Source organism: Lutjanus erythropterus, chromosome 5, assembly GCF_056507025.1.
Source record: "Lutjanus erythropterus isolate fLutEry1 chromosome 5, fLutEry1.hap2, whole genome shotgun sequence".
NCBI classification, from domain to species: domain Eukaryota; kingdom Metazoa; phylum Chordata; class Actinopteri; order Lutjaniformes; family Lutjanidae; genus Lutjanus; species Lutjanus erythropterus.
In genome coordinates this window covers 11,832,767-11,849,121 of record NC_139321.1, presented here as the reverse complement: position 1 = coordinate 11,849,121, position 16,355 = coordinate 11,832,767, and the positions used below count along the sequence as shown (strand labels likewise).

Sequence of the window (16,355 nt, the reverse complement as noted above, 5' to 3'; positions counted from 1 at the left end):
TCTTATCACATAAAGAAATTTTCTCAGTTAATATATCGGACTGTTCTATCACATACAATACCTGTTTGTACCACAATAGCTCTCCCTCTACTCAAAACTCTGTGAGCCCTCGAGCCATTGGACACTCGTTCAAGTGAAATTTTAAAATATACTACTGATGTGTGGCCATCCATCCAGTTACCATTCTCTCAGTGCTTCTCGTCTTCCTTGTAACCAATAATGCCACTAACAATCGGGTTCATTGCCAGTGTCCCCCCTAATGCACAATGCTATGAACTGTTGGTTTTTCCCTCGGTCTGGAGAAATGCGAACTGAGGGAAAGTGCGCATAAAGTGTGCATAAATGGCTCCACATTCCCTCATGGACTTGCCAGAAACGTGCCTCAAAGTCTGTGAACCCACGACTGTGCACATCGGGATTGGGTCCGCTCCAGTCTTCTGATTGGCTGAAATTGCGGCACACTGTGACACTCAGGTTGAGTGAGTGTGAGACGACCGAAACAAATAAAAGTCCCACAATAAATCAAACATTCATGAAACCTAAAATTCTTACTTTTTGCTTCTTGTTTACCTGCCTGGTCACTTCTGTAAACATAGAAACTGCTCATAACTGCAGAAATGTAAATGTAAACAGTGGATATATAAATGCATGTAACTAAGCTGCTATCTTTCCTCACTCTGCAGACAACAGTTGGATCATGCAGCTTCTGTTTCCACCTCTGCAGTTAAAAAAACATTTTGCTGATCATGCATGCTCTCAAAACCTTGCTTATTATTCATACAGTAAAACACACTCACACCAGGGTATTGGCAGTTACAAGTTTCTACAACAACACTGTGATAAAAAGCTGTGACTCTGCTTCTGTCTTCTTCGTAGAGAGTAAAACGACCTCTGTCACTGCCTCCTGGAACGCCTGAAACATGGCACAGTAAGTTACACACACACAGACAGTTTTAAGCGCGCAAGAAAACGCTGAAGAATAGAGATACGATTATTTCAGAATCACCGCTGACATGTATCATGTGCTGATGTGTGACTGTGCAGCGTCCAGAGGGTGCAGAAGAAGACCAGCACCATGTCCCTGACCATCTCCTCTTCCTCCTCCTCCTCTCGAGAGCTCTCCTCCTGCTCCTCCAGCTCCTCTTCCTCCTCCACCTTCCTCGCTCAGAGACACTCCAGCCTGGTGCAGCCGCTGTGTGTCAGCCCTCAGAGGGTAATTTCATCCAATTCTAACGAATCATCTCATCTGATAGACATGATGGATTAGACTGAGCTCAAATTTGTAAATGAAACTACCGAAGAGGAGAGCGTGAACTTAACACCACCATTAACCCTGTAAACCTGAATTCACTCACTCACATTAAAACTTTATTGTAAACAGCACAGCACACAATTAATTATCCATGAGCTGGTTCAACTTAAAAATGTTAGTTAATGGAACATAGGTCAAATAATTAGCTTAAAGTCTTTTTCTAAACCAATTGAGTTAACAGAACTTGAGAAAACATTAAAAAAGTTAAAAATATTAAGTTGAAGCAGTCAACATTACAGTACAAACAGATTTTTTAAGTTTGAAAAGTCAGTTCTTTGTTTCACACAAAGAACGTAAAGCTGCAGGTTCTCTGACTCCCAGTGAATTTATCAGATGTTAAATGTAAGGGAGACTGAAGACAACACTAACCTTCATCATGGTTTGCAATTATTTAATTATTATGAAAACAAAAATACGTGGCTTATCTTATGACACACACAGTAAGTTTTCATCACATGTTTTCTTCAGAGGGGTCTAAGGAGAGTTTTAACTCTCACAAAATGCATGCTGGGAAGTCTAATATATCGTGCTTGTGACCTTAACATGGAGCTCATGTTGCAACAGTATGTTTTTGTTGTGTTACAAATTATTTGTTTTACTGAACAAGAACTTGACTACATGTCATATGAATATAAAAACATTGAGTACATATTTTTTATAGCCATTTTTTAGTTCTTTAAGCTATATGCAAAAAATATATGCAAAGTGCACAATGTATGTGTTGTTAATTTGTCCTGGAGTAATTAGGCTTTATTAGCTTATATCAGCTTTTAGTAAAATTAACTCAAAAATCTAAATCTGTTGACTTTACATAAAACATTATGTCAATCTCACTAGGGATGAGTGTTTGTGTCACATGAACGTACACTTCATGTCATCTTAACAGTCCTGAATATTTGTGTGGACAAAGTTTGTGTCATGGATGGACTGAGGTTTATAGTGACCTGAACTTCTGTGATTTACTAATTAAAAACTATGGTCTGAAGTTACTATTTAAAAAAAATCAAAAACAATTACTAAACAAATTAAATACAATGTACAATTTTCCATCTCCAGACTCAGAGTCCCATCTATAACCAACAGTATTCAGGGAATGGAGTGGCTCCCACTTTTGTTAAGGTAAAACACACTTAATAAACTTTCATATATTCATGTACAGTTAGTATAAAGCAAACTGATACAGAAAACATTTGTATGTTTTAAATGAAAGTTTCCTCTATCTTCTTTCTGCTTCTCTGTGTCTGTATCTATTTCCCTCGCCTCTGCCAGTGCCTCCATGATGTGTCCACGGTGAAGGGTCAGCTGGTGGTCCTGGAGTGCAGACTGAGGGGGACGCCTCCCCTGCAGGTCATGTGGTACAGAGAGGACGAACAAGTGCTCGACTCAGATGATTTTAGGATACTACGCAAGAGTGAGTGTGTTGTTTGTCACTGGGCTGGAGTCGTATGACTCGGACGTGACTCATAAATTTGATTCCAGTTACAGAAACCAAATTAAACTTTGTGCAACTCAGCTTTGACTATTGTGCTAATAATGTAGAAGCCCAAGATGCAAATGAGAAAAAATAAAAATCTCAATAGTTTTCTCTCCAGGTTTTGTGGTTAAAGAATAGATGAAAAAAGGTTTAGCCAGGATAATCTTCTTTTTTTTTTCTTTAAATCTATGAAAACAGGTGAAAATATGTTTTGGTTTCCTAAGTGTTTGTTGTTGTAAGTGCACCACTGCAGCATGTTCATGTCTTTCTTTTGGTTAGAAATGTTAGTGCTACTGTCAGATTAGGGCCAATTAAAATACATTTTTAGCCAAAAGAAAGGTCTGACCGTAATGTTACATAACTTGAAAACACACAGTACATGCATTCTGTGATTAGAGTGCATGGAGAAATTAAAACTCACTTAGAAAAAAGCATGAATGCTCAGTCCTTCTTAGAACATGAGGTAGTGGTGCATGTCAACCTCTGGTGGCAGAAATGAGTATTACAACAACAAACCTTAGAAAAATGATCATGCCAAAAGTAAAATAAAATAAAATAAAATAAAAACATGATAAGAAAATAGTTTACCTGCCAAAACATTTTTCTTACCCATTTTCCCAGATGAAAATTAACAGAAATATTATCTTCGCAAAACCTTTTTTTCACTTGTTCTTAAGTTAGAAACACAGTAGAGAAAACTATTTACACTCAGAAAATGTATCACCAGAATATTTTCCCCTCACTTGTTTCATAAAGCTTCTATATAATAATATCTGAATATGAAATGCTCTCCTGTAGCACACAGTTGAAAAATCTAATACCTGAAATTAATATACTGTTGAGGAAGTTAATAATTAATTTAATAAGTTTATGGTTTATGGGTGAGATTAGAGATGTTGCTGTCGTAAAACCCCACTATTTCTCACTTATGTTAAATATTAATTCTGAATTGTAAATATAGTGTTTATATAGATTTATTAAGCTGCATGAAAATAACTTGACTGACACTGAAACTGAAACTGACATAATATTGTATATTATTATTTTAATATCCTTATCTGGCAGTATTATTATATCAAAGTCAAACGAAGTAAAAAATTTAGCTGCTGAGTGATTAGTTTCAGCTGTGATTTTTGTGTGATGAGTTTGATTTTAAAAAAAGGATTGACTTTTCTCTCTTGTTTTCCCAGAGGCCAGCTCTGCATCAGTGCCAGGTAAGTAGAGAACACTGGTTATGTAATATTGCTTTTAAAGAGGCAGAAGTCGGGAGGTCATAGATAAATCTGAGAGGTCACAAGGTAATTAAAGGGATAAAGAAAGTAAAAAGAAAAAAGATACAAATAATATTTTTTTCTTATTTTACTCTCTAATATTTATAATGAAACAAGCCCTAAAGGAAAAAATTACTGCAGCTGAGCAGCTCACATCCCATGTCCAGACTTAGTTACTGGCCTGGTATGGTTTCATATTTCACATCATATTTTAAATTTAGTGCTCAGAATTACTGTCAGTCGGTGGAGATAAATAGCCACCTGACCGGTTGTTTCCAGCCACATCAGCTTACAACTTTTACAGTAAGTGTCTCTTTCATGTATAACAAACATATTCCCACTGTTTATAGCAAAAGTGGATATTGTGAGTAGTTAAATATATTATAATTGTAATAAAATATGATATTATGGATACTGACAACAGTGTAATTTAACGAACTCCTAATATAGGTGATAGAGAACAGCTTGAAAATACTTCAAGTATCATGTAACCACAGCTTTTTAGTGAAGTGGACAAATTAATAGTATTAAATGTAACATACCCTTGTTCATTGAGTGCTTTCTCACTGATTTAAAGAGAGGATTTGTATTTTGCTCCTAATTTTGGGATTTGTTGTCTCACTTTGGCTGTAAGCTATCCAAAGCCTTTGTGACACTATGGCCCTGTTTACACCTGACATTAAAATGTACCTCCACATTTATTTTGAGTGACCACTTGTGCTCAGATCTCACTTCCCTGCTTTATATGCAGTAAACACATACATGATTTACATTTGCACACACCAAACATGTCATTGTTTTTAAATGGGGACTTAACAGTAGTAGCCAGCATACTGAGACAAATGGACCAAAGTTTTTCCTGATGCAACACCTTTTAAAATTGTGTGATTTTTTTTAAGGCAGTCTGATGATATTGCAGTTATGACTTCAGTAGTGACAAAAAAACAGTGTGTTCACAAATATCTGCTGCTTCTCTTGGCAGGTAGGAGCCCTAAGTTGTCACTTGCATTGCAGTGAGGTGCATTTACACCTTTACTTAGGGCTGTCAACTTGTGATCAGATCACTGAAGCTGCATTTTAATAGCAGGTGTAAACAGGCCCTAAAAGCAAACATTCACACAAACATGTTGCATCAGTTACATTCATGTTCTTGTGTTACGCTGTGCAGAGGAGCTGTGTACACTGGTGATCACTGAGGCCTTTCCAGAAGACTCTGGCCTGTTTAAATGCGTGGCCCTCAACTCCTTCGGCACAGTCTCCTGTTCGGCAATCCTGGAAGTTTACGAAGGTTAGATGTCCATTTATATATGACCTTTTTTCATTTATAACAAGTTCATCTGTTGGACTGTATGAAACAATGAAAATATTCAGTGGCGCTTTTAGAACCACTCATCTTTTCCTTTGCAGACCTGGAGGAGCAGCTGGAGATGGAGGCCGTTCGTCAGCAGGAAGTAATTTCTGTCAGACAGGAGAAGGAGGCGGCGTTCAAACAGGAGACTTCATCCTCCATGAAGAGCAGCGAGGACTTTCCCTCTGAGCTGCCGGACTCCATGACCCTCCCACCTCCTGAGTGGCCTGACAGCACAGAAGATAACATCCCTGTTGCAGAGTGAGTAGATGGTGCACACATACACACACACACACACACACACACACACACACACACACACACACACACACACACAAAACACATACGACAGTCTCACTCAGTCCATATCTATAAGCATTATGTAACACTGACCTCTGTGGTACTTCTTTGGTTATAGTGCTATTCATTTTCTATCATAGGAAACAGAAAACACAATCCTTGCACTCATTTCAGGAATGACCTCTGACCCTTTACCTTATTATTTTTTGTTTGCAACGGTTGATAGTGTAGGTGAAGCTTTTACAACTTGCAGGTCTGTTCCTCAGGATGTCCTTATCAATTACTAAAATGTAAAATGATTTTATTGAGTTTAGGGATAAAAATAGAAGCACTGTTCGATCTTTTAGTCTATGAAAGAGGATTATAAGGGTATTAATTTATTAATTTATTCATCCATTTAGTCACTCACTCACTGACCATTTGCCCATTTCATTGGTACAATGTAATACACCTTTTTTTTACGGCAGCTAGATACAAAATAGTAGGGTAAACACAAAGGCCCAAGTCCTATGGACAGTCAAATCAGCAATATCCAATCAATAATCGGTGTCAGTACATAGAAAAAGTTTTAAAAAATAGGGGTCCTTTCAGTCGGCCTCCATCAAAGTAGACAAACCTGCATATAAAACTACCTTATTTAATCTTTAGGTAATGTATTTCAGACATCTGTCACTTCATTTTGCTGTTTTGGTATTTTGAACCAAACTCAGTTCTAAAAGCTGGTGTTTTATAGTTGGGTCATATTTTTTGCAGTTAAATATTTAATCACACCATCACTAAGACTCTTTTCTGATTCACTTTGATCTACAGACACAATCGGCACATATGTCATTTACATAGTACCATTATTAAGGGGTTGTCACAGACACTACTGGAACTGACTGGTCGCTTTTATAGTGCTTGTTTTAATTGACCTGATCTGATAACACCTGTGTTTACTCTAATATTTCATGTCCAAATAGCTGCCCTGAAAAGGGTTTATGAGCATTTCCTTTATGTTAATTTTCAGTAGCAAAAATTTCAAAGATATTAACTCAGTTCACTCTGCTGCAGTTCCTCCTTAACTCCAGACGAGGTCGCTGTTGTACTATTCTAAACTTGTAGAGCAAGCCAGTTTTCAAGTTCACTTGTCTTTCTTTCTCTCTTTCTTGCATTAATGAGTCGAAGTTTGACTGATGAGGCTACTATATTAATTAGGTTTGTTAATGAGGGAAATAAAATGCACATTTTGATAAAACTGTGATGTATAAAATACATTGAATAAATAGAAACAAGCAGGTTGTTAGACCAGAGCACATATGAAAGAACACAGCACATGTGTATGAAATACCAATAATTAAAGTGAATGAAGAACAAAAACGATAAAAACTTTAAAAAAAATAGAATATAAGAAAATAAATATAATATATTATTTGTATTTGTAATAAACAATAATAAATAAATACATATAAATAGAGGTATCAAGGGAAAACGTTTCTTAATAATACACAAAAAGAACAGAAGTGGGACTCAAGTTCTCTCCAACATCTTCGGGATGTCTCTGTGGAAACTGAACCACTGATGCAGTTGTTGTGATGACGATGCTGAGCTTTTGGAATATTAAACCAATCAGCTGGACGCGCGCGCTCCCGTCTCTCCGTGTCAATGCCTCGTATCTCTCGTGAGCGCGCGGTGTCACCTGTTGCAGTGACTCCAGCCTCCCGCTTCATGTCGGAGTCTGGCTTCAGCTCCTGCAGGGAAAAGTTTCATTTCATTCAGCCGAAACCGAAGCTTAAGGACAGCGGTGTAAAAAACGTTTCACGAGGTAAGAAAAAATATCCCCTTTGTCGTCGTTGCCCAGGTGACGCCTGTCTTTTTTTTTTAACCAGCTGTCGTGAACTTCGCTGTTTGGAGCGACAGTTTTTAACATCTAACGTTATAATGTATTTCTAGTTACAGGGACGTTAGCTAATGTTTAAACAAGCTATTTTTCCTTCCTTGTTTATATCCTGGAAACTTAATATGCTTTGTCCTCTTTAAAAGGTCAAACTATGTTTAGAGCACACTGGGAAAGTGGACTTTAACGTTAGGCTATTTTGGGGGGGGGGGGTTTGTGTCATCCGGCTTGGTACTCTTCAAACAAGCTAACCGACAAATAATTTAAATTAACGTTAGGCTAACATAACGTTAGCCAATGACGGTATTCGTCGTTTTCTCATAGGAGCCAATGAAAAAATGTTCCCAGTTAAGTTATTGGTTAATACTCCCCCCCATCACAATTTTGCTCTATAATTTTCTAAACGCCCACTTAACTGAAGCCTTTAAAAATACTGTTTTTGCTTTGAGAAGCCTTTTTTAATATATGATGAAGCTATGTTGTACTTCAGGCAGGGATTTATTACTGTTAGAAACATCATCCAATTTATCTGAACTTAACTGAAATATGATACAAGCATATTCCAAACTTTTCTGGGGATCCTCTGGAGCTGCTTCAGGACTCCACCATAAATATGTGTCTTTATTGTGCTGTTGAGTTGTGTTTGCTGCATGCCAGACAGCCCATACTTAAGCCAAGTGGTACCTTAGAATGGGCTATGAGCTCATCTGTAAAGTGTCAGTATGGCCCGTGTGTCCTTCAGACTTAAAGGGATAGTTCACCCGAAAATGAAAATTCAGTCTACTCGCCCTCTTGCCAGTTGAAAGCCAGGTTTAGTTTGTTAGTCCACAAAACACAATTGCACAATCTCCTTAACAGTGTAAGTGAATGGTGTGTTTTCAAACACACAAAACACCTGGAAAAAAACATAGGATGCCTCCATACTCCTCATGTGGAATAATCCAAGTCTCCTAAAGCGCTAAAATGGCATTAATTTGTGCATGTGCACCATCACAAATACACACAAACCCAGTTCAGATGGTGTGCACACACAGGTGAATGTGGCTCCAGGCTATTGATCTACAGATGTTGGGGCTTTAGGAAACTTGTAGTACACCAGAAATATAGAGGCATTATATGTTTTTTTTTTTTTTCTGTTTGAAAACTGATCACCATTCACAGTTCACTAATTGATGTTTTCCTGTGAAACTACAGCAGTCTTTTGCGGATTAAAAAAAACTTGAACCCGACCTTCAATCAGCATGAGGGGGAGTAGATAAGAATGATTTTAATATTTGGGAGAACTATCCCTTTAACAGTTTCACCTATCATACAAATGAGTTCATATTATTGAACATGTGATACATACATTTATTATCTCAAATGCTGGGCAGCTATAAGCAGTGTTTGGTGGTCCCATGTAGATTTGCGCTACCCAAAATGACTTTTTGTGTGAGGAAATACAATCAACACTGTGTGAGGAGTTTGAAGTGACTGATTAACAAGTCTGCCAGAATGGTGCATTCATGTGCAGTCATATAGAATGGAAAAATGGCATCCCTATTGTGGCACTTGCCTGTGAATATAATGCTGTTTTGTAGTTGTAGATATCACCACAAATATATTCTCAATCTGGATGAGATATTCAATAGTGTAACAACAAATGTGTAGTAACGTCATGGCAAAGGAAAAAATTTTGCAGTTGAGAAGCCTACTGGAGATGCTACTGATACAGTTCAGTAAGCTTGACTTGATACTTTGGTTCATATTCAAATCCAGTGAGTCTTCCATGGTATGGTATGTTTGACTGAGTGTTATGTGTCTGCTCTGTATCAGTGTCCAGGGCTATGATCTCATCTGTAATGTGAAGTACAGACATGGCGTCTCTGTCCTTCAGAAACCCCCCTTTCACACTGCTGCAAACTACAACAGTTGTTCAGAAATTGTTGGCAGCGGTCTGGCTTTTAAGGTCATGTTGAGGTTCTCAGGCCAACTTGAAGTTTATCTGATTATTACCTCAGCCAAGGAGGTTATTTTTTTTTGGTTTGTTTGTCAGAAGGATTGCACAAAAACTACTGGCCCGATTTTCATGAAACTTGGCGAAAAGGTGTAGCACTGGCCAAGGAAGAATCCAGTAGGATACACAAATTATTTTTCAGTTTTGTTAACATTGAGAGATGGGGCATTTGGTCTTGGTAGAGGTCTGTACTTTCCAAGTACCCCTCTAGTTTTATTGATTTGATTATTTGAGAAAGAGGAACTGGATTATCTCACAAGGTGTGTCTGTTAGTTTGGACTTTTTCCCTCCAATAAAAATAACAATCTCAGAAATATTTCTTTCAGCTGTAAAAACAAATTGTGTTTGTTCTTTAAGACTTTTTGCATATGTTGCATGGTGCTTAAACTACTGACCGCCAAACTTTTTTACTAAACCATTGTCTATTAAAATGGCATAACATGTAAAAGGGAGAGTTATGAAGTGATTCACTTTATTGTGGTAATTTAGGCTGAGTTGAAGTCTTATTGGGTTAATCAGTACTGGTATGTGCCTCATTTGTCCAACTTTAATGAGAATGAGTACAGTTGGTCTGTGATCATCAAGTAGAAAGATATGTGGACAAAGGAATGACAAAAGGATGCTTATCAGTAACCCCTCTCTCACAGTGAAAACTGCATTTCTATCTCTCACCGCCCAGTATGAACGATGTTGTGCCTCTGTTATCACCGGTCATACAGAGGACTTACGACAGCTTAGCATGCTCCTACCCACAATGCCATGCAGATCTTGTATCTGTGTATGTGTGTGTGTGTATGTGTGTTAAATGGGTGGGGTCACCAGTAGAGTGTCTGCACCTGCCAGCTGATGTCCGAATTCCAAGACCAATATAGCTTTGCCTACTTAATGACACAAACACAAATACACATCCAAACACTCAAACACACACTCACATACATAGACATATACCATCACAGTACTAAATCACACACATTACTTTTCACATAGTAACATTTAAACCACAGAAAGTACAACACACTCTGATGATCAACACACTAAAGACTCTCACTCACTTGAACACAGGCTAATATCCACTCACACATAGTGTATATTACATGTGCACTATAGAATATGATCATTTAGCCATTTTTTTAAGCTCTAGATGTTGGTGTCTGCCCCAAAGTATAGGTCTGAGTGTGGTTTCTATTTATGTTTGTCTCTCAGTTAGTGGTATATTTCATTAAATTACTTAAAGGTCTGTTGTGTAAGATTCATTAGTGTATAATCACCTGAAAATAAGAATTGTTGTGTTTTCATTACCTTAGAAATTGCAGTAGGCTGAATTGTGATTTCAATAGCATTTTTATTAATTGTGCAGCCCTAGTTTACACAGTAGTCCAGTAGTTTAGACAAACCAAACACTGTCTCTGGCTAAGGCCTTTTGGGTTTTAGGTTCTCCTGCACACTAATAAATGTAAAGTGTTTACAATCTGCAAGCGCACCTCTAGATACCTCTAAACCCTACACACTTGTTCTTTAACAGAGTTCAGTAAAACGTAGTGCCAAATTAGACCTTGGCTCAAGGAAGAATCAGTTGTTGACTGTTGACAACACCTCATCAAACACTTAACATTTTGCTCATTGCTTGCAAACTGAACTTAGTATAGAATCAAAATTCTCATTATCTAGACTGCGTGGTTTAACACGTTTCCATCCATAAAGGCTGTTTTTAACTACACACATTTTGTGTCATTTAGAAACCCTTTCAACCATCAGTGTATTTTAATCCAGATCCAAGATTACTGTTTCATACTCCAGGTCAGCTGATGCTGGCTGGCCAAACCTGTCTTGTGCCCTCAGGAGACCAGGAGAAACCCAGAAAAACAGTGAGCAAATGTGTATAAGTAAATGAGTGTGTGTGTGAAAGAGAGCGAAGAGAGAGACTGCTATTGTCATTATGCTCCTGCGTAGCCCAGACTACGTGGTAGTCATGGGAACAACATTCTTTCCTAGTAGAAAAGTAGAGGACCAGTCAGGCTTGGTATTATAGAAAGAAAACTACTGAGTGGGCTGAAACGGGAGCAGAACCTCTGATATCTGTTACTCTCATTAGACAGTCCCAGTAGTACGATGGCAGCTGTGCTGAAAGATTTATATTCTGTAGTTAAAGATACTTTAGCATTTTGCTCACCAGTTGACATATTGATGTTGATGGTAAATATCTCATCCATCCATTGTATGTACAGGCTTGGTCACAAAGTTGAGCGCTGAAATGATGTGGCAAGGTGACTGACTGACATTATAACCATCTGCTGATTCAGAATCAGCTGGATGAGTAGAACATGGCGACCATTGAGAAATGAAAGAGATACAATGAACATTTTGTCTGTTTGCAAGATAGCTTGTGCAGCCTTAATCCATGAAACTTGAATCTGTTTATCAGACCCACTCAACATGTTCTCATTCTCCTTCATGCAGATATTCAACTTTTACCCAATTGGATGTTTGCACTCCTATACTTAGGAACAGGAACAGTTTAAGGCTTTCTGGATCTTGGCATTATTTCTTTCTAGGAGATTTCAGGATTGTCAATAATAAAATTTCTTTAGCTTCAGGAACTTTACAAAATTTTAACACAGCTATTTCTGTATGTCACTGTATCAGTTTCTCTGACTCCCCGGTTTTGAATATACTCAAATCCTTGCTAACACGTCTGTTGCTATTTGTCAGTTTTCCAGAGCCTCAGCCGGCCAACCACTCCTCTGAAGAACTGTTTGGTCACCGCGAGGAGGAGAGTGCTCTGAGCTCAGAGGGACTAAGTTCACTAGAGGTCACAGTCGAAGCCTGTACGCCCAGCCCTCCTCCTCCACCCTCACCCTCACCACCACCACCAACCCAAGTCAAGGAGACAAATCAAACGCCCAAGCTGTTCACGCCAAGCAAGCTCAGTTTCACTGTAAGAACATTTCACAAGCAACATTTTGTCCTTTCTAAGAACTTTTTAACTACAGTTGTTAATAGGTGCCATAATACTAAAATACTGTTTTGTGTGACTTGATAATTCAAGTTTAAAAGGTTAACTGGGAAGGCAGATAGATATTTTAATAAATGCATATTGCATGCAGCCAAAGCAGTCTGTAATACAGTATGTGAGGCTGTTTACACCTGGCACTAACATGCGTCTTGGGTGATCAGATCACAAGTGGACAGCTCATCACATCAGTTCACACCTGGCACTATGATACATCTTCACATGCATCTCGAGGGATCACTTGTGATCAGATCTCACTTCCCTGCTCTGAATGCAAATAAACACATAGCTACATCATTCTACAGCCTTTCAGTTTGCAGAGACCAGTTGTGTTGTTTTAATCGGTGGCCAAACAGTAGTACTCAACACACTGGGACAAACAGAAAACAATATTTTTGCATAAATAACTTAATATATAACATTTTATTAATTTAGGTCCAAATTTGTCATAGAGGGCTTAACAACTCACAAAACTGGGTGATTTTTTTTGTTTGTTTGTTTGTATTTTTGTTTGTTTTCAAAAGATTGTCTGGGAACTTTCTCCACAGGTGACAAAGAAGTAGGCTACTGTTTACTGTATTTGTAAAATTTGACAATCACTAAAATTTCTTTAATAAATTTAGTGTAAATGGCAAAATCAGTTGAAACTGTGTGTTTACATGCCTAGCTGCTAAATGTCTGCAGGTAGACACACTCAAGCACAGAGTGGCCACTGGCACAGCATTGCCATGGCTGACAGTGTGTGTTTTAAAAATTTTGTTGAGTTGTGTACTTACATTATCCCAAATGTTTTCAACAATCGTCAAACGCAGAGAAATCCATAGGTTATTCAAGATAATGGTGCGTATCCTGCTAGCCATTGCTTGCTAGTTGCTATAACTTATGGGAAAATATGATACATTGGATATGTCAAAGAGTGTGGAAGGAAGTCAGCATGCGTGACTGAACGTAGCATGTGTTAAACTTTAATTTTACCTCATCTGTGAGCATAGTTGTCTAAAAGTGAAGATAACAACTCCCATGATTATTTTATTTTAATGTGAGAGAGACCCCTAACAGCAGAATTTACAAATTGTGTGTTTAATGCATGAAGTTTAAGTTTATTTTCTCCACATTCAGCAACTGTCAAAATTGGGCAAGTGCTTGGAGTCTGGGGAAGTTCCTATAAGTTTAATCATGAAATCAGCTGAAACAGACAGTGTATTCACAAATATCTGCTGCTTATCTTGCCTGGTAGAGAGCCCAAACATGTCATTTGCATTACAGTGAACCAAATGGAAATCAGATAGCTGTTTCATGTGTACTTACCAGACGTCAGTTGAGTAGGCGGTCCTTGAGTGTGGAACAGGACACACTGCATACTCGGTGCTGAAAGAATTTGGATACATGTGAGACAGACCATCTCTGAATGTGGTCTGAGCAATCGGACCGCAATGCATCTTGGGTGCATTCACACCTGTACTTAGAGCTGTCCATGATTGAATCACCTAAGATACATGTTAAAATGAGGTGAAAACAAACTCTGTCAAAATCTGTCTATCCTCTTTTGCCTATACTTTGGTCTTTAATGAGGAGGTACAGTGCTTGTCATTGTTCATATTTTAAACAGCAGGTAATTTTACAGAATAAACAGCCTCCCCAACACCGATGCTCTTAACTTCAACTTCAAAATTCTTTTTAATGTGTTTTCTACATTAGCAACATTTTGTATTTGAGAAGCATGTAAATTAGGTTCATCCCAGCCAATGGAAATCTGTAAAAGTTTCTGAATATCTCTTATTGTTTACACTCAGAAATGGTAGAGTTCCACCTCATGAACTTTCTGTACTTTATGTGTCTTCTCCCTTCCAGTCCTCCCAGTCAGGGGGCAACAACATGAACCTATCAGACCTGCCTACGTTCACTCCCAGCGCCTTCCCTCCTAGTGCCTTTAACTATGAGCGGCCGAGGCATTTTATTCAGTCGCAGCCTTCCTTCCAGGCACCCAGCTATGAAAGTGTTCTGAGGGAGGCTCAGGAGAACCAGAACAACTCCCAACAGAACCTCAGCAGTCCCCAGAAGAGTCCAAATGTTATGGAGACACAGAGTCAAACTAAAATGATGTCTTCACAAAGTCAGTCTTTTTCTCAGACTCAGTCAGTGTCCAAGTCCTTGTCGCAGGCTCAGTCAGTGTCCAAGTCCTTGTCGCAGGCCCAGTCCCAGTTTCAGTCACTAAACCTCGGCCAGAACCAAACCCAGTCTGTCGGCCAGACCCAGATCCAGATCCAGACGCAGGCCAACGGCACAAGCAAGTCCTCTCCCTCCTCATCCAGTCTCAGCTCTCCTATTTCCACACCTGCCTCCTCTGCCGCACCTCCTCTTTCCTCCGCTGCCCCGTTGCTCAGTCCCTCTGACTCCACCTCCTCCTCCTCCTCCCCTTTCTCAGCGTCCTCATCCTCTCTCCCCCGAACCACCATGCGTTCCACCATCACCCTCACCCCCAGCATCCCCAGTGCCACTGGCCTCGGCAGCGCCACCCTGCCAGCAAATCAGGACAACATGTCTGCACCTGCTGCTTACCTCTGCTCCGTACTGCCCTCCCAGTCCGCCTTCTCACCCTTTTCCCCCTCCAAACTGTCTCCCAACTCCAGTTTTCCTCACCCCTCCACCTCCCCCACCCGCTCCCCACTCTCCCCCTCCAGCCCTCTCATCCCAATGAGGGCCTCCTCCTCTCCCTCCTCCCCTTCCTCCCTGCCTCAGCAGCATCTCCCAGTATCCCCTTCCCTCCCTCACTCCCCTCTCTCTCCCTCCTCCACCATCCCACAATCCAACACTCCCAACAGTCAGAACAGAGTACCGCCTGCTGTGGTCTCCCTGCCCGCCAGCTACAAGGGGACGCCAAACACGTGAGTTTAAGTATACGTCAATTTGCTATGCACGTGGTTTCAGACAAGTGACGCTTTCCCACACTTAAAAAAACATTGCTTTGAGGAGCAAATTATATGTATATATTTCTGCAGAGAAAACAGATGTATGTATGTCAAACTGGAGAAACTCTCTGAACAGAGAAGAAACCATTTGTTTACTGTATACAAAGATTTAACAGTATGTAGACCTACCACACAGAGGGATGCTCTATAAAGAAAGTTCGACATAGGCGTTCATTGTGTTAGCTGACTCAACAGAACCTAACACCTCAGCTATCACAACAGTGGTTATCAGCTTTCTTTGTTTTCTGCATTAGGCTCTGTGAGCATTTGACGTGTCATTTGACTGTTCTAAAAGAAAAAAAAAGATTATGCTATAAAGCAAAACTGTTGCTGCAAATGAAGTCAGAGAGGAATGCTGGCTGAAATGTTTTAATTTGTAATCTATTTTACCACCCACTGCAGTCTCAGTGACTGCTGTTTATTTCTAACATGACAGCTGCACATTAGGGCTATTAAATTTAAAATAAAGATAGATTGAATTTAAAGATAGAATTTTAAAGAAGTAGTGAAAGGGCAGCACTTTATACTGCTGATGTAACCCAAAACCAGGTTAGTTGTGCAGCATAAGCTAACATGGTTAAAAGAGAGCCATCTTTGTGACACTGAAAAGTCTGGCTTTAGGCTCAACATAACCTGGCTGAGCCATTAACGTTGCTTTGTGGTACATTAGCAAATAACAAACCTGAAATGATAAAAACATAGAAGTGACTTTTACTTCATCTTGCAAGTTTATGGAACATCCATGCTGTTTTACATCAAATCCATGGAGGGAACGCATTTCAGTTTCTACATTAAATAT

General features: G+C 39.2%; 1 protein-coding gene across 3 annotated transcripts in view; it reads left to right on the top strand.

Moving 5' to 3' along the window:
• myot (myotilin) overlaps window positions 1-16,355 on the top strand; it is a 36,746-nt gene that overhangs the window by 10,182 nt on the left and 10,209 nt on the right. For 2 of the 3 annotated variants that reach the window (XM_084718814.1, XM_084718812.1), the window contains exons 2-10: window positions 877-928; window positions 1,045-1,213; window positions 2,369-2,431; window positions 2,582-2,723; window positions 3,977-4,000; window positions 5,226-5,345; window positions 5,465-5,666; window positions 12,287-12,512; window positions 14,439-15,472. In XM_084718814.1, the coding sequence (XP_084574940.1) occupies window positions 921-928; window positions 1,045-1,213; window positions 2,369-2,431; window positions 2,582-2,723; window positions 3,977-4,000; window positions 5,226-5,345; window positions 5,465-5,666; window positions 12,287-12,512; window positions 14,439-15,472 (1,988 nt within the window). In that variant the 5' untranslated portion in view covers window positions 877-920. The remainder of the gene's footprint in view (window positions 1-876; window positions 929-1,044; window positions 1,214-2,368; window positions 2,432-2,581; window positions 2,724-3,976; window positions 4,001-5,225; window positions 5,346-5,464; window positions 5,667-12,286; window positions 12,513-14,438; window positions 15,473-16,355) is intronic. The other variant, XM_084718811.1, reaches the window with a different exon arrangement.